At 39.8% G+C, this 21,850-nt stretch overlaps 1 protein-coding gene across 5 annotated transcripts; it reads right to left on the bottom strand.

Annotated features, from left to right (window-relative positions):
• Nucleotides 1-254: 254 nt before the first annotated feature.
• tpmt (thiopurine S-methyltransferase) lies at nucleotides 255-15,371 on the bottom strand. 5 transcript variants are annotated; one of them, XM_010873826.3, is made up of 9 exons: nucleotides 15,360-15,371; nucleotides 10,778-10,971; nucleotides 8,702-8,794; nucleotides 8,468-8,600; nucleotides 8,071-8,123; nucleotides 7,882-7,956; nucleotides 865-950; nucleotides 735-779; nucleotides 255-609 (listed from the first exon to the last, which is right to left on the bottom strand). In XM_010873826.3, the coding sequence occupies exons 2-9, from the start codon at nucleotides 10,873-10,875 to the stop codon at nucleotides 491-493; spliced, it is 702 nt and encodes a 233-aa protein (XP_010872128.1). In that variant the 5' UTR covers nucleotides 10,876-10,971; nucleotides 15,360-15,371; the 3' UTR covers nucleotides 255-490.
• Between the last annotated feature and the right edge of the window lie 6,479 nt (nucleotides 15,372-21,850).

Genomic DNA, 21,850 nt, shown 5'->3' with positions numbered 1-21,850 from the left:
GCAGAAAGTCGTTGCTATCACATCTATTCCACAGAAAACATATTTCCAGGTACCGAAAAGCAATGACACATCTAATTAGATTTTCCCCATGGATATAGAAAAATAACATTTCATTTTCTCTGCACTTTGTGTCAGTAATATATTAGTAATATGTAGTTGATAAAAAAAAAAGCCATCAATACCCCATAACAATGCAGAAAGAAAACTACGTTTTATACTTTTTTACAAATTTATATTAAAAAAAAAGACAAATGTACAAGAATTCAGACCGTTTATTCAGTACTTAGTAGAAATGCCATTCACAGCAATCAGAGCAATTTAAACCTAAAACTACTATAAACTGAACTGTGTATATAAAAATTAATGTACATCAAACATGATTTAGCTATAGTGAAATGGACTGAACCGGCTGTCTCAGTCCTGTTCACTACACATTAACTATTGATCCCATATATCGTAAGGGAAACAAAATATCTACAAGAGGTATTCCTCAATTTGTCTTTGGAGTGATGAGATGTAGATTTTCTATGAAGAAGTCCAGGCCCCAGGCTTTCTGCCTGTCTGTTAGGGCATCAATAGAATGCAGCAACTCTATATCACAGCTTTTACCTAGAAAAGAAACAATCTAATTACAAATCCAACCCCCATCTCACTTCTATCCTCTGTTAACACCTAAGTATACATCACCTCCAACATAATCATACAGAGTATTTCAAATCTCTAACAGGACTCACCAAACAGATTTTGGACGTGCTCATCAGGCACAAAAAAAGGAGGACCTAAAGAAATACATTGTTAGGTTCAACAGTCTTGTAAAATAGTGTATAGTATCTTTGACCAAAATATGAGCTCAGCAATTATTACCTTTGTATAATTCTGGATTGTACAGCAATGTGTCCAAGAGGTAACGACAGTCCTTGTCCATTAATGACGTGATCAGAGCAACATACCTGTGAAGAGATAGGGAGACACAGAGGGACACAGACAGACAGACACGCACGCACACACACACACAGAGAGAAAGACAGAGACACACAGAGAGAGAGAGAGAATGAATTGAATGAACTGAGAGACAAAGCATGCAGGGCTTCTACGCCATTAAAAAACTAATTCATTTTGAAATACCTATCACAATTCGGCAACAAGTTATTTAATTCCTATTCGAACCAATTGCCCTCTATGGCAGTGAGGTGTGGGGTCCACTTACGAAACTAGATTTAAGTAATTGGGACAAACACCCCATTGAAATCTTGCATGCAGAGATTCCCCTACATGGTCATGGGTCTTAGTTCACAGATCTGTTCTACTAACACACAGAAGCCTCAGGATAAGAACATACAAGCAATCAGAACTAACCCAATTACAAAACAGTTAAAACAAAACTACATTACCCATTGGGAAACACTAACACAAAGCAAAATGCAGTGCTATCTGGCCCAAAACCGACATTACACCATGGCAAACTATTGGTGGAGACTGATCAAAACCTCAGAAAAACCTTGACAGTACAGGCTCAGTGACCACAGCCAAGCCATTGAGAAGGGAAGGCACAGAAAAACATGACTCCCTGTAGAGGAGCACCAACCTGAGACAGAGATGCACTTCCTAACACGAGGTAAAAAAATATCAAACTATCACAAACAATCATTAGCCCCTTTTTAAAAGGGATCATTTAATGTTTTAGGGATCTCGCTGGTGAGGAAAGGCTGGGAGGCATGGAGAACTGTGTACCGACAGTGCAGTATGATGCCGCCTGACACAAATTTAGGGACTGTGTCAGACCAAGCACACCCCTGTCTCACGGTTTTCCCCCACTGTATGTTTAGTGATCTGTTGTTTTTTGTGCATATACATACATTCATACAAAAACACACACACATATCAGCCATAACATTATGACCACTGACAGGTGAAGTGAGTAACACTGATAATCTTGCCATCATGGCACCTGTCAGTGGGTGGGACATATTAGGCAGCAAGTGAACATTCGGTCCTCAAAGTGGATGTGTTGTTGATGTGTTAGAAGCAGGAAAAATGGATGGAAAAGCGGTGAACTGGGTGACAGGGTCATGGGCGGCCAAGGCTCATTGATGCACGTGGGGAGCAAAGCCTGGCCCGTGTGGTCCGATCCAACAGATGAGCTACTGTAGCTTAAATTGCTGAAAAAGTTAATGCTAGTATTGACAGAAAGGTGTCATCGTAGTTTGTCGCACATGGGGCTGCGTAGCCGCAGACCAGTCAGGGTGCCCATGCTAAAACCCTGTCCACTGCTGAAAGTGCAGCAGACATAACGTAATGTGTGTATTTGTATGTAAATGTACAGTATATAAACAGCTCTGGAAAAAATGTATAGACCACTCCTAATCTTTCTTAAATCAGCATCTTGTTAGATTCTGTCCTTTTTTGATCCATGAACACAATTAATGCAACCAGATGCCCATAATCTCTCAATCTCTACATGTATGGCAGCCATTCCATTTCAGTGTCTGTTAAATTCCAACACAGGCACACCTCATTTTCCTTAATGTGGTAATGATAACCTGAGTCAAATCTAATTTAAGTATAAAAACCACTGCTGTGGTCATCACTATCCTCTTGCAATAGGACCTGCTGGGTGAAAAAAACAGTGTAAGTAGTACCTGAAAGGTAATGTGAATAAAAAAATAACTATTCAGCATGACAAAAGAGTTTTGAGTGAGGAAAAGAAGGGTTAAATTCTGGCTTTACTGGCAGAGGGATACAGTGAGCGTCAGGTTGCTTCCATCCTGAAAATGTCAAAGACGGTGGTTCATAAGAACAAGGTTAAGCAACAGACATTGGGGACAACAAAGCTACAGACCGGCAGAAGGTGAAAACTGTCCACTGACCGCGATGACAGTCAACTCATTTGAATGTCAAGTGACCTACAGAAAGAATGGCAAACAGCAGCTGGGGTGAAGTGCACAGCGAGGACGGTTCGAAACAGGCTCCTAGGGGCAGGGCTGAAGTCGTGCAAAGCTAGAAAAAAGCCCTTCATCAATGAGAAGCAAAGAAGAGCCAGGCTGAAGTTTGCAAAAGACCATAAGGATTGGACCGTAGAGGAATAGAGTAAGGTCATCTTCTCTGACAAGTCACATTTTGAGCTTTGCCCGACACCTGGTTGTTTAATGGTTAGACGGAGACCTGGAGAGGCCTACAAGCCATAGTGTCTCGCACCCACTGTTAAATTTGGTGGAGGATCGGTGACGATCAGGGGATGCTTTAGCAAGGTTGGAATTGGGCAGATTTGTCTTTGTGAAGGACGCATTGAATCAAGCCAAGCACAAGGTTATCCTGGATGAACACCTGCTTCCTTCTGCTCTGACAATGATCCCCAACTCTGAGAATTGGTTTTTCCAGCAGTACAATGCTTCATGCGACACAGCCACATCAATCAAGGTGTGGATGGAGGACCACCAGATCAAGACCCTGTCATGGCCAGCCCAATCTCCAGACCTGAACCCCATTGAAAACCTCTGGAATTTGATCAAGAGGAAGATGGAGTGGCATAAAGTCACCCAACAGCAATGTGAGAGCATGCGAAGACGCATCAGGGTTATTCCACCAAATATTGATTTCTGAACTCTTCCTAAGTTAAAACAGTAGTATTTTGTTGTTGGACAATGAATCGGAATTTGTTTGAAAACAAAGCATATATTTTTGGTTATTTTGACCAGATGTTTTCTACAAATAAATACTCTAAATTATATTTGTATTTGGAATTTAGGAGTAATGCTGTCAGTAGTTTAAAGAATAAAACAACATTTTCATTTTACTCAAACACATACATATGAATAGTAAAACCAGAGAAACTGATAATTTTGCAGTTTTTTTCCCAGAGATGTATATACACCAATTTCCCGGTCAATCTACGTTCCTACTCTCACCTATGGTCATGAGCTTTGGGACAAGATCCCGGATACAGGCGGCCGAAATGAGCTTTCTCCGCAGGGTGGCTGGGCGATCCCTTAGAGATAGTGTGAAAAGCTCGGTCACCCGAGAGGGGTCAGCTGAGGTGGCTTGGGCATCTGTTTCGGATGCCTCCAGAGCGCCTTCCTGGGAAGGTGTTCCGGTCCCGTCCCACCGAGAGGAGACCCCGGGGAAGACCTAGGACATGCTGGAGGGACTATGTCTCCCGGCTGGCCTGGGAACGCCTCAGTGTCCCCCTGGAAAAGCTGGAGGATGTGTCTGGGGAGAGGGAAGTTTGGGCATCACTGCTTAGACTGCTGCCCCCGCGACCCGGCCCCGGATGAAGCGGAAGAAGATGTATGTATGTATATACACCAATCAGCCATAACATTATGACCACCTGCCTAATATTGTGTGGGCCCCCCTTTTACCGCCAAAACAGCCCTGACCCGTCGAGACATGGACTCCACTAGACCTCTGAAGGTGTGCTGTGGTATCTGGCACCAAGATGTTAGCAGTAAATCCTTTAGGTCCTGTAAGTTGCAAGGTGGGGCCTCCATTGATTGCACTTGTTTGTCCAGCACATCCCACAGATGCTCAATTGGATTCAGACATCCATGTGATGTAAAAGGAAACGTGAGCATCAGACCAAGCCACCCTCTTCCATTGCTCCGTGGTCCAGTTCTGATGCTCAATTTCTGGCAAGTACTGGCTGTGTGCTACATGTGACAACAATCTCCCATATTCTTCATATGAATGGGCTATGGGGTAGGGTGGCAAGACGGAAGCCTTTTCTTAAAAAGAAAAACATCCAAGCCCAGCTGAAGTTTGCAAAAACAAACATAAAGTCCCCCAAAAGCACGTGGGAAATGTGTTATGTTCTGATGAAACCAAGGTTGACCTTTTTGGCCATAATTCCAAAAGGTATGTTTGGTGCAAAAACAACACTGCACATCACCCAAAGAACACCATACCCACAGTAAAGCATGGTGGTGGCAGCATCATGCTTTGGTGCTGTTTTTCTTCAGCTGGAAATGGGGCCTTAGTCAGGGTGGAGGGAATTATGAACAGTTCCAAATACCAGGCAATTTTGACACAAAACCTTCAGGCATCCGTTAGAAAGCTAAAGATGAAGTTCACCTTTCAGCACGACAACAACCCAAAGCACACATCCAAATCCACAAAAGCATGGCTTTACCAGAAGAAGATAAACGTTTTGGAATGGCCCAGCCAGAGCCCAGACCTGAATCGAACTGAAAATCTGTGGGGTGATCTGATGAAGGCTGTGCAGAGGAGATGTCCTCGCAATCTGAAAGATTTGGAGTGCTTTTGCATGTACCATGCTAATAGACACCTAGCCAAAAAGACACAGTGCTGTAAGAAAAACAAAAGGTGCTTCAACAAAGTATTAGTTTAACGGTGTTCACACTTATGCAACCAGGAGTTTATTTTTTTTCCCTCAAAGATTTAAGTTTGTTTTTCAATTGAATTGTTCACTTTATAGGTCACATTAAAGGTGGAAATAGTTCTGACATGATTTATCTTTGTCTCATTCTTTTACATCACAAGAACTTGGCATTTTAACAGGGGTGTGTAGACTTTTTAATATCCACTGTATACATATATGCAATACTTGTAAATTCTTGTACATTTTGTGCCCTCCCCAATTTGCACTTCTGGTTAGATGCTACCTGCACTCCGTTGTACTGTACTTACACTGTTCAACGAAAATAAAGTTGAAACTAATCTAATATTAATGTTGTATGTAGTGAATTATCAAAAAAATATATGTTAACATTTTGATATATGGGAAAAAAGTTAGACATTCACTGAAGAAATGACACTTTGCTACAATGTAAAGTAGTGAGTGTACAGATTGTACACACAGCCATTAATGTCTAAACAAAAGTGAGTACACCCCTAAGTGAAAATGTCCAAATTGGGCCCAATGTGTGTCATGTTACTTGTTAGTGTTACAAGGTCTCAGGTGTGAATGGGGAGCAGGTGTGTTAAATTTGGTGTTATAGATCTCACACTCCCTCATACTAATCACTACAAGTTCAACATGACACCTCATGGCAAAAACCTCTCTGGGGATCTGAAAAAACGTTTTTGCTATACATAAAGATGGCCTAGACTATAAGAAGATTGCCAAGACCTTGAAATTGAGCTGCAGCACCGTGGCCAAGACCATACAGCGGTTTAACAGGACAGGTTCCACTCAGAACAGGCCTCGCCATGGTCAACCAAATAAGTTGAGTGCACATGCTCAGGGTCATATCCAGAGGTTGTCTTTGGGAAATAGACGTATGAGTGCTGCCAGCATTGCTACAGAGGTTGAAGGGTGGGGGGTCAGCCTGTTAGTGCTCAGACCATACGGCGCACACTGCATCAAATTGGGCTGCATGGCCGTCATCCCAGAAGGAAGCCTTTTCTAAAGATGATGCAAAAGAAAGCCCGCAAACAGTTCGCTGAAGACTAGTAGACTATGGACATGGATTACTGAAACCATGTCCTGTGGTCTGATGAGACCAAGATAAACTTATTTGGTTCAGATGGTGTCAAGTGTGTGTGGCGGCAACCAGGTGAGGAGTACAAAGACAAGTGTGTCTTGCCTACAGTCAAGCATCTTGGTGGGAGTGTCATGGTCTGGGGCTGCATGAGTCCTGCCGGCACTGGGGAGCTGCAGTTCATTGAGGGAAGCATGAATGCAAACATGTACTGTGACATACTGAAGCAGAGCATGATCCCCTCCCTTCGGAGCCGCAGGGCAGTATTCCAACATGATAACCACACCTCCAAGACGACGACTGCCTTGCTAAAGAAGCTGAGGGTAAAGGTGATGGCCAAGAATGTCTCTAGACCTAAACCCTACTGAGCATCTGTGGGACATCCTCAAACGGAAGGTGGAGGAGCGCAAGGTCTCTAACATCCACCAGCTCCGTGATGTCGTCGTGGAGGAGTGGAAGACGACTCTAGTGGCAACCTGTGAAGCTCTGGTGAACTCCATGCCCAAGAGGATTAAGGCAGTGTTGGAAAATAATGGTGGCCACACAAAATATTGACACTTTGGGCCCAATTTGGACATTATCACTTAGGGGTGTACTCACATTTGTTGACAGCGGTTTAGACATGAATGGCTGTGTGTTGTGTTATTTTAATTTACAGTGTTACACAAGCTGTAAACTCATTACTTTACATTGTAGCAAAGTGTCATTTCTTCAGTGTTGTCACATGAAAAGATATAATCAAATATTTGAAACAATGTGAGGTGTATTCCCTTTTGTGAGATACTGTATATATTCTCTTTTTTTTTTTCTTTATCTATTGATTATGCCCCCATTTTTGTTAATGATTTGTTCAGTGTGAATGGACTTTAGCAATATGTACACGTGCATCATGCCAATAAAGTGAATTTAATTGAGACACACACACACACACAGAGGGACATGCACACAAAGTGACACACACACACACAGAGGGACATGCACACAAAGTGACACACACATAAAGAGAAGAGATACGCGCACACACACACAGGGAAACACACAGCCAGAAGCGGTACACTTAATGTTCACCCGGCACAGCCAGAAGAGGACTGGTCACCCCTCTAAGCCTGGTTCCTCTCTAGGTTTCTTCCTACATTTCGGCCTTCTTAGGGAGTTTTCCACTGAAATTCAACACTTTGTTTGTTGTTGTTTGCTCCTTGGGGTTTCAGGCTGGGTGTTTTGTAAAAGCACTTTGTGACAACTGCTGATGTAAAAAGGGCTTAATAAATACATTTGATTGATTTAATTTGATTGACAGAGAGACACACATAGAGAGAGAAAGAGGCATGAAGAGGAAGAGGAAAACAAAATGAGACATAGCACGGAAGATTAAATTTGCAATCGGCCAAAGTCTTTATGTCCTACTTTCATGCTGAATCTCAGGGAATGGTTAATGTGTACTTACTTTTCTCTGTCCCGTGGGTTAATGGCCACCAAGGAGCCTCTGTCCCAAATCCCCCCAAACTGGCCCTCGATGGCACTGTAAATATATACATTTTGAAAAACATGAGGATGTTATAGACCTCCTTTGTCTAGTTTAAAAAAAGATGAAGTGAAGTAGAATGAAATGCATTGATATTTTGCAGACTTTCACCTGGAGAAGTTGTAAAGATCACATTGGTACAAGGAGATATTTCTCGCTGAGCTCTGAAAAGTAGGGGCAGATCATTAACTACTTCTAGCTACTACTCACAAAAACAAAGTTATTTTACTATCTTTCTCTGCCTGCTGGCAGCTACATTAATGAACACCATTCAAAAACAACAATTGTTACTCTTACTATCCTGGATCATTAGCCTGTATGAAATAAATTAACTGGTATGGAATTAACTATCCTGGACCATTAGCTGGGATGAATATATTAAAGGTTGTGGAACAACAATCAGAAATATGGAACACACCTTGACTTTGCAGTATTGAATTATTTAGATCCAACACATTGTAACATTTAATTATCTTTATACATAAATAGCAACTCTCTGATACAGTACCTTGTAAAGCTTAGCTCCAGGTAATGCAGGAACCATCTCTTCACTATAAGACAGGTTATTCTCCTCAAAGAACTGCTTGATGGCCTTCTCTGAAATCTCCACCCCTACAATAGAATGGCCCATATCGGCCAGCCTGGGACCACACTAGAAGGTCAAACGTCATGTATAGCTAAATGGTTGCTATAGCATGCAAGTTGATAAAAAAGTGTGTCATGTTTTGCTTGCATCACCTACCACTTCATGTCTAGTGCTTTCCCACATAGAGGGAAGAAGAACTTAACTTGGCTCCGTCCAGCGAGAACTTTCTCAATATTATTCTCCAGCATCCTATACATTTTAAAAGGACAATGTCACATTCTGCAGTGTATTATCAGAAAATAACCATTATATACAGTGCCTTGGAGAAGTATTCATACTCCATCTCCATATTTTGCTGTGTTACAGACTTTTTATTTTATTTATTACAGTTTTTATATTTGTCTCAATGTACATTGTTCCTTCCAGATCCTCTCAAGCTCTGTCAGATTGGATGGAGAGAATTGTTGTTCTGCGATCTTTAGGTCTCCCCACAGATATTCAATGGGGACAAGTCTGGACTCAAAGACATGGGTGTGTGCTTCGGATTGTTTTTGTGCTGTAACATTCATTTTCACCCCAGTCTGAGGTCATGTGAGCTCTGGATCAGTACTGCAAGAACTCTGTATTTTGCTGATTTCATACTTTATTCCTTACCAGTCTCCGAGTCCCTGCTGCTGACAAGCATCCCCATAGCATGATTCTCCCACCACCATACCTTCTTTTTGACAGATTTTGGTATCATCAGACCAGATAATCAATTTCCTCAAGGTCTCAGACTCCTTTAAGTGCCATTTGGCAAACTCCAGCCTGCATGCCAATCATGTTTTACTCAGGAGTGGACTGCTAGCCAAACTATCATAAAGGCCTGACTGATCAAGTGCATCTGAGATATTTGTCCTTCTGACAGGCTCTTGCATCTATGCAGATAATCTGAAGCTCTGTTTGAGTGGCCACTGGGTTCTTGGTCACCTCCCAGAACAAGGCATTTTATATCTGGTTACTTAGTTTGGTCAGACAGCTAGTTCTAAGAATAATGTTGGTTATTCCAAACTTTCATTTGACAGTGATGGAGCCTACTTTGCTCCTGGGAATTTCAATGCTATAGGATTTTGGTTTATAACCTATCCCAGATTTATGCCATGACCGAATTCTATCTCGTCTATGGAGATTTCTTTCATGCCTTGGTTTTTGCTCTGACATTCACTGTGAATTATACATACATGCCTTTCTAAATCACGTCCAATTAATTACATTTACCATAGGTGGACTCCAATCAAAATCTAGACATGTCAAGGATGATCAAAGGATACAGGACGCATCTGAGCTCAATTTGGATTGTCATTGCAAAAGGTCTGAATACTTACGCAGATAAGATATTAAGATTTTTTATTTTCAGTAAATGTGCAGGCATTTCTAAAAACACGGTATTGCTTTTTCACAATGGGATAGTGTGTAGATTGATACATAACACAACAACATTTGGAGAATGTGAAGGGATCTGAATACTTTCCAAAGCCAAGGTATCTGCCTGCAGTATTAGTGGAATGATAGAATTTCATAATATATATTTGCCATACTTGGAATGCATAGAAAGTGCATCCTAAAATGCTAAATTGCTATTATTGTCAAATGGAAAACCCACACTCTTCCATCCACTTCACTAAGAAACATTGAATCACCTCCTCAAGCCCATTGAATAACCAAAACAAATTGGGAAAATTAACTCCCTTAAAAATGTCCTAGTTGATCAATTCTACACAGGCAAATTACTTCCTGTTCTAGTAAGAAAATAAGCTATGAATCATTTAGGGAATCATTATCCCATCTAAATCTCTATGAACAGAAGAAATAAATGATAAGCATCTGTTTTTCAGATTTGTAGCAGAAAGGTAATAGTGGCACAAGTACAAGTTGCAAGTGCAAGTTAACTTTATAATGGCCGTTTGTGGATATTTGGTTTATATAGTCAGGAACTGAATACCCACAGCATGTCCATTATAAAAGTAACTTAACTTTGCTGGACTGGGTAGAGTTGGTTTCCATACAAAGAATACATTCCACTATTAGTCCTTTAAGTATAAACATGTCCACCTTACCATGTTTATCTGACAAGCTATCAATATACAGACTGAGATACTGTACACGTTAAATACATATTTTAAACATAAAAATACAGTATATTCACACTTAAGTCCACATAATTATAAGGTAAAGTAAAAGACACATTCTTACTTGTGGACCTGGGGTTGGTGCCAGCCTGTTCTGTCTTCCTGCCATCGTTCCTCCCACTCTCCCAGCGCCATCACTCTGTCTGCCTGGGCTGACAGCATTTTGTTTGTCTGACAGCAACTTTTAAAGGTCAATGAGGGGGAGAGGTGAAACGACAATCCTTTCCACACAACTGACTGGTTTAGACTGAGGGAGTTCTATACACAAGAGACACACACACACATACACGCAGTTAATCAGGTCTGTCCCAGGCTAATTGTATTTCATTTTGTCATGTCACAGTGACTTTACATTTGAAAGTTGTGCAGTGTGTACCACAACAGGAAAAACTACCAGTCTGACCACAACTGGATAACAAAAATAGGTCTATAGATATCAGCAAAACAAAACTTTACTGAGGGGTCAAATAACATTGTTGACATAAGTAGATAATGACTAATTTATCCGACACAGTGGTCAAAATATGATTGAGAGAAAAATGTACAGACAACTTAATTATGGAAATACAATTGGCATAGGTTTGGTAAGAGATCCTCCCCCTATGTGAATGAGATCAACTAGTAACCCATTATCACAAGATCAATTTGCCTACTGCCCAATCGTGCCAAACTATACAGATTCAGAAAATAATGAGTGTGCGTATACGATTGTGTTACATACATTCTGTAACAATAGGCCGATTTCGTAGGTCTGTAAATACAATAACTACAAACGTAATGTGTATTCTGCATTGGAAATAGTTTGTTGTGAGAAATGTACTAAATTTCTCAAAGTAAATTACATTGACACAACATCACGACATCTCGCAAAATATAGAACTGATGAACACGGCCGGTAATCGAAACTTACCCTATCAAAATATTTCGCTATGCTTCTTCATTGCCTAATCTTCTTTCACAAACACATACAACGAGTTAGACTTCCGGTGTGGGAGGAGCCTCTACGTGACTAAAAGCGTGTGTTCATTCAGACGTGCATATTGCGCTAGACTTTGTTCCTCGGAGTCTTATTCGATAGAGCAGAATACAAAAGTGGCACTAGTAGCTGCAATTTATTGGATAGTGGTTTATCTCTAATGAACGTAATTATTAAATGATAGTTAATGAAAAATTAAGCAATGGGCGTTTACAGAGGTAAGGCGAGGAAGAAGGGCAGATATTTACTTTCTACTTTCAAGATATTGCTATAGCCCCAAGGCTGTTGGCAGCCAAAGTAACCACTATTGCAGTTATTTAAAGGCCCATTCATGCATAACGGTGTTGGTTCCACATTATAGGCGGTTTTGAAAAAAAAAAAGAAATCTATATTTTTTGGCAGAATTAAATTTGGTACTAAGTGACTGATGCTGGATAAATCAGGCCCAACGTCAGGAGGCCTGATTCATCCAGTCATTGGTCTCTTAGTATCAAATTAAATTGTGACAAAAAAAACGTGTATTTTTTTCAAGATAGAATCGGTACACCCTCAGTTTTGTTTCCCCATAAATACTGCAAATGGTATATGAATTAGAAATGCCGCCTCATTTATATGAAATATCCCCTCAGCCAGGCCTGGGAAAAATGGCCTCTGGTCGGCATTATTCTTTCAGTCAATTAGGCTTGTGTAAGTAAATGTTAAAAGTAAAATAAACAGTGTGTTTTGCAAGAGTTTAGTAACTTAACAGGGAAATAACATATATACATACTTTTTTTGATATGTTCATTAAATGAACACACACAGTGATTTATTGTCCACAAAGTGATGATTTAAACATCCATAGTTTGCATGAAGTTGTTCAGTTACCAGTAAACGTATTTGCTTAAAATATTATGACTTTTATTTTAAACGGGGAGCACATTGTATTCATATTGTATAAATAATATGAAAGAAATAGAACTTGGAAACACAATTAAGCGATAACTAGGATAATGTGCCTCCCTGAGCACATGGTATATTGTAATGGCCTGCAATTAAAGGAGAATTTCACCATAACTGACACACTTTATGTACTAATTACTAGTGATGGGACACTGGAAAGGCAAGATTAATGTGGGATACAAATCATACTCTCTAATTATGCTTTGCAATGTGCACACCTAACCATTGTGCCAAAGTCTTATTGGATATTATGGAAAAATATATCAATATAAACAATAAACGTGATACTTATTCCTGACCGGTAGGTGTCACCACTGTGCAGTGAGTTCAAAAGCATTGTTTTTCAGCCTAATTTAATGAACCTCAAATGCTTCAGAAACTTTTGATTTCCCATCACTACCGATTAATAATGTTAGCAATGATACATTTGTGTGATAAAAAAATCTGCTCAGTATCTCTTCATCACAATCTAAATTTGAATTTTGCGATAGAATCAACTTCCTTGGTATTAGTCTGATCATAAAATAAATTCCAGCATTCACAGGGTAGAGGTCGCCTCCCTAACAAAATGGCAATCAGAGGTCAAAGTGATGAACCTTTGTAGAGCATGTTGCAGCTGGTCATCAGAGGCAGACAGTCTTCTACTGCGTTTTAAATGTTTTTAGAGAGACATTTATTGCCCTGATGAAGGTACTTAAATAATGCTCCAAAGTTTTGTCTAACTTTTGACTGGTACTGTAGATACTGTAGAAGATACATGGGATATAAAACTACAATCTTCTGCAAATTCCTTTCTCATTCAAACCAGCCAGAGGTCCCACTCCATCTTATAGTGGTACTAAAAACTCGTTATTACATCTTCAGATAAACCTAGATTTAAAAAACCTTAACTACCAAATTACTTTACAGGAGGAATAATGTGTTTAAGGATGGATTATTTCTTCAAGTCTGCATTGATAGAGAAATGCAGGATAGTAACTTGCATCCCCCTGCTTGTTTGCTGTTGAAGCTAAGCAGGGTCGAAGCTGATAGGCTTTGTTGGAGGGCTAGCAGGGTCATGGTGTATGGTGCCATCATTCAAGTTTGATATTAACTGACTCTCTGTGGGCAATGAACAACCCACTGATTGTAATAGTAGGGGTGTTAACCCTAGAGTCATGGCCAAATTGACAATCTGCCCCTATTTCCAACATGACTATCTACAATCAACCTCAGCTTCTAATTAGCTCCTCCCCCTGTAACTATTCCCCAGATTGTTGAACTTAATGAGAATGTGTTCATAATAAACTTGCCTTGTTAACTAAAGAATAACTCTGGTCCTGGATGAAATCCTCTACTGTACTTAAACTGTCACTACCAAACCCCAGCTTTGATTGAATTTAACAGTCATAATGCTTATTTCTGTGCCTTTCACCCTGCTTGACATTTATTTGTAGAATGACTTGAAAAAAAATCTTAGACACCATTTAAGATACCTAAGATAAAATGTTTGTGCTTGAGAACCTTTTTGAGAAAAATTGCTCTAATTGTACACTTAACATTTAGCACCTTAGAGTTGTGAGTGCATAGATTGTCATACTGGCCCCCCGTGAAAATCAAACTTACAGCCTTGCCATTAAAAGCATCATGTTCTTACCAATTGAGCTACAGGGGACCTAATTATCATGCTGCTGTGTTATTTAGCAATATGCACTATCCTCTGTAGCCTGGGTTAAAGTAAATTCATTTTCTGACTGGTTCGGTTAATTATGTGTGTTTGTGCGCTGCCATCCCTATTTACTTAGTATTATCTTTGTTGGTCTAGTAGGCATAATAAAGATTTGTCATATAACTTATGTTTTATTACCTTGCATAAACAAATGTTTTCATCTGATAAAAAAAATACTTGTGATGATTGTTCAGGGCAGGTCATCTGATGGAGCACACCATCACTCTCCTTCATGGTTAAATAGCCCTTGCACAGCCTGGATGTGTGTTTTGGGTCATTGTCTTGCTAAAAAACAAATGACAGTCCCACTATGTGCAAACCAAATGGTATGGCATATCGATTCAGAAGGCTGTGGGGGTCATGCTGGTTGAATGTGCCTTGATTTCGAATTTAGTCAGAGTCTCACCAGCAAAGCACACCCACACCATCACACCTCCTCCTTCATGCTTCATGATTGGAACCACACATGCAAAAATCATATGTTCACCCACTCTGTACTCACATCGACAGCGCAGTTGAAACCAAAAATATCAAATTTGGACTAATGCTGTAATATGAGGTGCAGTTAATTACTGACTTGAATGGCTGGTAACTCTAATGAACTTATCCTCTGCAGTAGAGGTCACTAATGGGTCTTCCTGTGGTGGTCCTCATGAGAGCCAGTTTCATCATAATGCTTGAGGGTTTTTGCGACTGCACTGAAATTAGTCTTAAAGTAATGACAGTCATTTCTCTTTGCTTATTTGAGCTGTTCTTGCCATAATATGGACTAATACAGTACGGACATAACAATAGTCTTCTGTATACCAACCCTACCTTGTCACAATACAAGTGATTTGGCTCAAATGCTTTAAGAAGGAAATAAATTACCCAAATTATGCATTCCAGGTGACTACCTAATGAAGCTGGTTGTGAGAATGCAAAGCATGTGCAAATCTGTCATCACCACAAAAGATGTGTGCTTTGAAGAATCTACCATATGAAAATAATTCATGAACACAACTGATAATCGAAACTTACCCTATCAAAATATTTCGATATGATTTAACACTTTTTTGGTTACTACATAATTCTATGCGTTGTTTAATTATTTTGATGTACCAGAACTTTCTTCAACCAAATGAAGATAAAACTGAAATAATTGCCTTTGGTTCCAAAGGAAAGACACTGAGAGTAAGTGATAACCTTGACACACTGTCCTTTAAGACTGAAAGCCATGTTAGAAATCTAATTATGGATTCTCTCAGTATGAACCCTCGAGAACCCTCAGGTGATCAGGGTCTGGTCTGCTAACCATTCCCAGAGTAAGGACAAAGATTGGTTATTTGTATTCTTTGTTTTGTATTCTTTGTTTTTAAATGTGTAGTTTTTTTTCCTTTGTCTTTTTCTAGTATGCCTGGTCTGTTTTTTTTTCCTTTTTTTGCCTAATAAGTTAAAGCACTTTGAATTGCCCCAGTTTATGAAATGTGTTTTACTAACAAACTTGCCTAGCTTTGCCTAGTCTTCAGAATTATTTAACAATGTGGAAAATAGTAAAAATAAAGAAATACCCATGAACGAGTAGATGAATGAGTAACTTTTGACTCTGTAGGTCTCCAGTTACTTTCACACAGTTATTATTTATTAAATGTTTCATAAAAAAGAATATGGTTTCCCATTATGTTTTAATTATTTGATAGATTAGTGTTCCCAAACAAACACATTCTTAAAGTGGTTTATTGTGGTTATTATGTGGCATTAATATAAATAGTGACGTCCCCTCAATATTAAGGACATGTTTGAACTGTTTGTCAATGGTCAGTCTGGAAGTTTGGCAGGCTGTTTGAGGTTCATAGGCACATCCCTTCTCGAATTATGTAGACTACCAGTAACTACATACTTAAATGTTTATAGTGCTAAGCTGGCTTGGAATTTCGTAATTTTAGGGGCACGGTAATTTGGCTTTCGGTATCACAAAACTTAGGGCACAAAGGTCATTGAGTGAAATAACTTGAATTGTTACTGAGTGAAAAAAACTTGCATGACATAAAAAAAATATACACTATTCACTTTTTAATATCATATTTTGAACAATAAATAATTATAACTGATATGTTTTTATAATTATGATGTTTCTATCATTTAAATTACATCTACTCCCCCCTCAAACTTTTTATAGATTCTGGAAACGGTATAATTTCAGACGTTTTAGTTGAGAGCATTCACGTCGACACCAAACAGGCTATTGACGGTTAAGTAACGTTAAGACTAGCTAGCCAGAAGGCTGACATTACCTCAGTTACCCAAAAGTAAACCGCTATAAGTATATTCTAACATCTCTAACGAGTACGACCTAAATAAACAAATATAGTGACTTATTTGTGCGCAGAGCAAGGAATTTTTGTTTTTTAATCTTTCACCACAAACGCTGCCATATCGAGTGATGTCAAATCCAACATTACAGTGCTTTTCGGAGCTCTCAAAAAGCGTTCAGATGTAATCTCCGGTATTCTCCCACTCGGAGGTCGGAACTTTCACACCTCTCATGTGCTCATGAACGAACCTTCCAAAACAGAGGTTTGATTCAGTTAAGCACTAAATAAGTCAGCTATCTAACGATAACAAGCTAGCCTGCTTACTTGCATGTAGTCCGTTCTTGTGGTTGTTCTCAGTTGCGAACTACAAACAAACTTATGAACAAACTGCTGACAGTGAGATTTTGACAGTAGCAGGGGAACAAAGGCCATGGTGGCCGTAGGCTATACAATGACTTTTGGGGCATCACAGCCAGAGCCAAGGGCAACATTGTGAAATTCCCACGCTGGTGCAAAGGTTTCCTCTCCAGTGTGAGACCAATATTCAGTGGGGAGAACAATGTATTTGATACACTGCCAATTTTGCAGGTCTCCTACTTACAAAGCATGTAGAGGTCTGTCATTTTGGTCATAGGTACACTTCAACTGTGAGAGACAAATCCAGAAAATCACATTGTATGATCTTTAAATAATTAATTTGCATTTTAAAGTATTTGATCACCTACCAACCAGTAAGAATTCTGGCTCTCACAGACCTGTTAGTTTTTCTTTAAGAAGCCCTCCTGTTCTCCACTCATTACCTGTATTAACTGCACCTGTTTGAACTTGTTACCTGTATAAAAGACACCCGTCCACACACTCAATCAAACAGACTCCAACCTCTCCACAATGGCCAAGACCAGAGAGCTGGGTAAGGACAGCAGGGATAAAATTGTAGACCTGCAAAAGGCTGGGATGGCCTACAGGACAATATGCAAGAAGCTTGGTGAGAAGGCAACAACTGTTGGCGCAATTATTAGAAAAAGGAAGAAGTTCAAGATGATGGTCAGTCTCCTTCGGTCTGGGGCTCCATGCAAGATCTCACCTCGTGGAGCATCAATAATCATGAGGAAGGTGAGGGATCAGCCCAGAACAACACGGCAGGACCTGGTCAATGACCTGAAGAGAGCTGTTATAAACCTAATTAATACATGATTAAATGCTTTTTTAAATATAATGGCAAAGTTATATTCCTCAAAATAAAGAAAATTTTTCCAATATAAATCTAATTTCAAATAAACAGGTACTTGCTGTGTTTACCGGCCAGTTTTGTTCACAATTGTATCAACCCATGCGTTCGTTCAGGAAGAGTAAGTGTATACACAGTAAACGAAAGTTACTAGTTCGCTAGGAAGCAAGTTACCTCCTTCATCTTTGATATTCACCTCAGGCGTTCAAATTTGTTTGGTTGAGAGCGGAAGGAAAAGAAATTAAAAAAAATTCTGACTCTGAATACAAGCAGAAAGAATGTTTTTCAGGGGATACAGCCTTACTTGTTCTAACCATAATACAAAGATGAGGAAGTGACCGAATAGAAGCTTGGACAGCAGCTAAAGGGGGGTGATAGTGAACATGTTAATCCCCAACCCTTGACCAGAATATCCAGAGGCAATGTGTACTTTGTGTATTATAACATAGCAATCAGAAGTATTACTTACTGTGGTATCTATCTTGTCTCCACGGGCTGTATTTGCCTTTAGTCCTCTAAAGAGGAACGTGGGTCACGATCCTCTTTATTAACCTCCTAAGACCTGAGCTTTCATAATGTATGCACTTTTACATTTCTCTTATCTATTTGGGATTAGTAGGACCTAATAAGTATAATATCTAAGCATGGCACAGACAACTATCCTCTAATAACGGCTATAAGTTTAAGTTAAGCAGAATGAAAGACATGGTGCAAGAAGCCTAAAACAACATCTCAAGAGGTTAAAATGTTTCTCACAAAAATTGTATGTCTCACTGCCAAAGTGTATACTTTGATTGTCCCACAATACAACTCGGGAGAGGCAGAGGTATTGTCCCAATTGCAGAGCGGGTAGAATTTAATTAACTCAAGGTCCATGAGCAGGCAGACGTCGACATTGATACGTACCAACAAAGGAAATCCAGAAGTTCAAAGTTTATTTATCAAATGCACTGAATAACATAGCTTCATCCTGCACAATGAAATTCTTGTGACATGGCACATGACATCTACGTTGTAAGAATTAAGAAATATATAAAGCAAAAAAATATAACAATAATATACATAAATGTAAACTAGCAGCTAGGCGAAGCAAACCTATCTTCACATAGCTTGTTGAGGTTAAAGTTCACGCTCACCTTGATTACATCACTCCCGAAGAACAGAAGCTGTGTATGTTGGCTATAGGAAATAGTTCGCTGGTGCCAGTTTGAATTCAGCCAATTCCATCGGCTGGTTCGTCAGTGTACAGTACAAAGAATTTATGCTACCGCAACTGATTACTGAATGTAGTTTGAAGTGTTTTGGAGTGGTTTTACGTTTGCAATGCAGCTTTGCAATAGCAGTAGAAAACGTTTCCATTCATGAATTTGGATGATGCTAATAATGCTAATTACAGACTGGGGCAGAGCTGGATAATGGATTGTGACTGTGGACAAATTATCCCTTTAATTTGTAACTTTAGCAGTGATCACAGTCCCATAGCATGATGCTTCTACCACCATGCTTCATCATAGGGATTGTATTAGCCAGGTGATGAGTGGTACATTAATTTCGTCAAGCATAACGCTTCCCAATCAGGCCAAATAGTTTAATTTTGATCTCAAGTTCAAGTTTCAAGTTTATTTATCAAATGTACAGAATAATACAGCGTCATCCTTCCCAATGACATTTTTGTGACATGGCACCCGACATCTACATAGTATTATACAATCTAAATATATTGCAATAAATAAAGCAGTAATATACACTCACCTAAAGGATTATTAGGAACACCATACTAATACTACCCCTTCAGAACTGCCTTAATTCTACGTGGCATTGATTCAACAAGGTGCTGAAAGCATTCTTTAGAAATGTTGGCCCATATTGATAGGATAGCATTTTGCAGTTGATGGAGATTTGTGGGTGCACATCCAGGGCACAAATGTTCCAGGATAGTAAGAGTAACGATTGTTGTTTTTGAATGGTGTTCATTAATGTAGCTGCCAGCAGGCAGAGAAAGATAGTAAAATAACTTTGTTTTTGTGAGTAGTAGCTAGAAGTAGTTAATGATCTGCCCCTACTTTTCAGAGCTCAGCGAGAAATATATCCTTGTACCAATGTGATCTTTACAACTTCTCCAGGTGAAAGTCTGCAAAATATCAATGCATTTCATTCTACTTCACTTCATCTTTTTTTAAACCAGACAAAGGAGGTCTATAACATCCTCATGTTTTTCAAGATGTATATATTTACAGTGCCATCGAGGGCCAGTTTGGAGGGATTTGGGACCGAGGCTCCTTGGTGGCCATTAACCCACGGGACAGAGAAAAGTATGTACACATTAACCATTCCCTGAGATTCAGCATGAAAGTAGGACATAAAGACTTTGGCCGATTGCAAATTTAATCTTCCGTGCTATGTCTTATTTTGTTTTCCTGTTCCTCTTCATGCCTCTTTCTCTCTCTATGTGTGTCTCACTGTCAATCAAATTCAATCAATCAAATGTATTTATTAAGCCCTTTTTACATCAGCAGTTGTCACAAAGTGCTTTTACAAAACACCCAGCCTGAAACCCCAAGGAGCAAACAACAACAAACAAAGTGTTGAATTTCAGTGGAAAACTCCCTGAGAAGGCCGAAATGTAGGAAGAAACCTAGAGAGGAACCATGTTCAGTGGGGTGACCTTTCCACTTCTGGCTGTGCCGGGTGAACATTTAGTGTACCGCTTCTGGCCGTGTGTTTCTCTGTGTGTGTCCCACTCTCTCTGTGTCTCTCTGCGTGTGTCTCTCTCTGTGTGTCTCAATTAAATTTACTTTATTGGCATGATGCACGTGTACATATTGCCAAAGTCCATTCACACTGAACAAAACATTAACAAAAAATAAATAAAAAATAGGGGGGCATAATCAATAGATAAAGAAAAAAAAGAGAGAATATATACAGTATCTCACAAAAGTGAATACACCTCACATTTTTTCAAATATTTGATTATACACTCACCTAAAGGATTATTAGGAACACCATACTAATAATACGCCTTCAGAACTGCCTTAATTCTACGTGGCATTGATTCAACAAGGTGCTGAAAGCATTCTTTAGAAATGTTGGCCCATATTGATAGGATAGCATCTTGCAGTTGATGGAGATTTGTAGGATGCACATCCAGGGCACGAAGCTCCCATTCCACCACATCCCAAAGATGCTCTATTGGGTTGAGATCTGGTGACTGTGGGGGCCATTTCAGTACAGTGAACTTATTGTCATGTTCAAGAAACCAATTTGAAATGATTCGAGCTTTGTGACATGGTGCATTATCCTGCTGGAAGTAGCCATCAGAGGATGGGTACATGGTGGTCATAAAGGGATGGACATGGTCAGAAACAATGCTCAGGTAGGCCGTGGCATTTAAACAATGCCCAATTGGCACTAAGGGGCCTAAAGTGTGCCAAGAAAACATGCCCCACACCATTACACCACCACCAGCAGCCTGCACAGTGGTAGCAAGGCATGATGGATCCATGTTCTCCTTCTGTTTACGCCAAATTCTGACTCTACCATCTGAATGTCTCAACAGAAATCGAGACTCATCAGACCAGGCAACATTCTTCCAGTCTTCAACTGTCCAATTTTGGTGAGCTTGTGCAAATTGGAGCCTCTTTTTCATATTTGTAGTGGAGATGAGTGGTACCCGGTGGGTTCTTCTGCTGTTGTAGCCCATCCGCCTCAAGGTTGTGCGTGTTGTGGCTTCACAAATGTTTTGCTGCATACCTCGGTTGTAATGAGTGGTTATTTCAGTCAAAGTTGCTCTTCTATCAGCTTGAATCAGTCGGCCCATTCTCCTCTGACCTCTAGCATCAACAAGGAATTTTCGCCCACAGGACTGCCGCATACTGGATGTTTTTCCCTTTTCACACCATTCTTTGTAAACCCTAGAAATGGTTGTGCGTGAAAATCCCAGTAACTGAGCAGATTGTGAAATACTCAGACCGGCCTGTCTGGCACCAACA

The sequence above is a fragment of the Esox lucius genome, chromosome 10, assembly GCF_011004845.1.
Source record: "Esox lucius isolate fEsoLuc1 chromosome 10, fEsoLuc1.pri, whole genome shotgun sequence".
Lineage (NCBI taxonomy): Eukaryota > Metazoa > Chordata > Actinopteri > Esociformes > Esocidae > Esox > Esox lucius.
The sequence above is the reverse complement of the archived record's forward strand: the minus strand, read 5'-3'. Positions and strand labels throughout refer to the sequence as shown.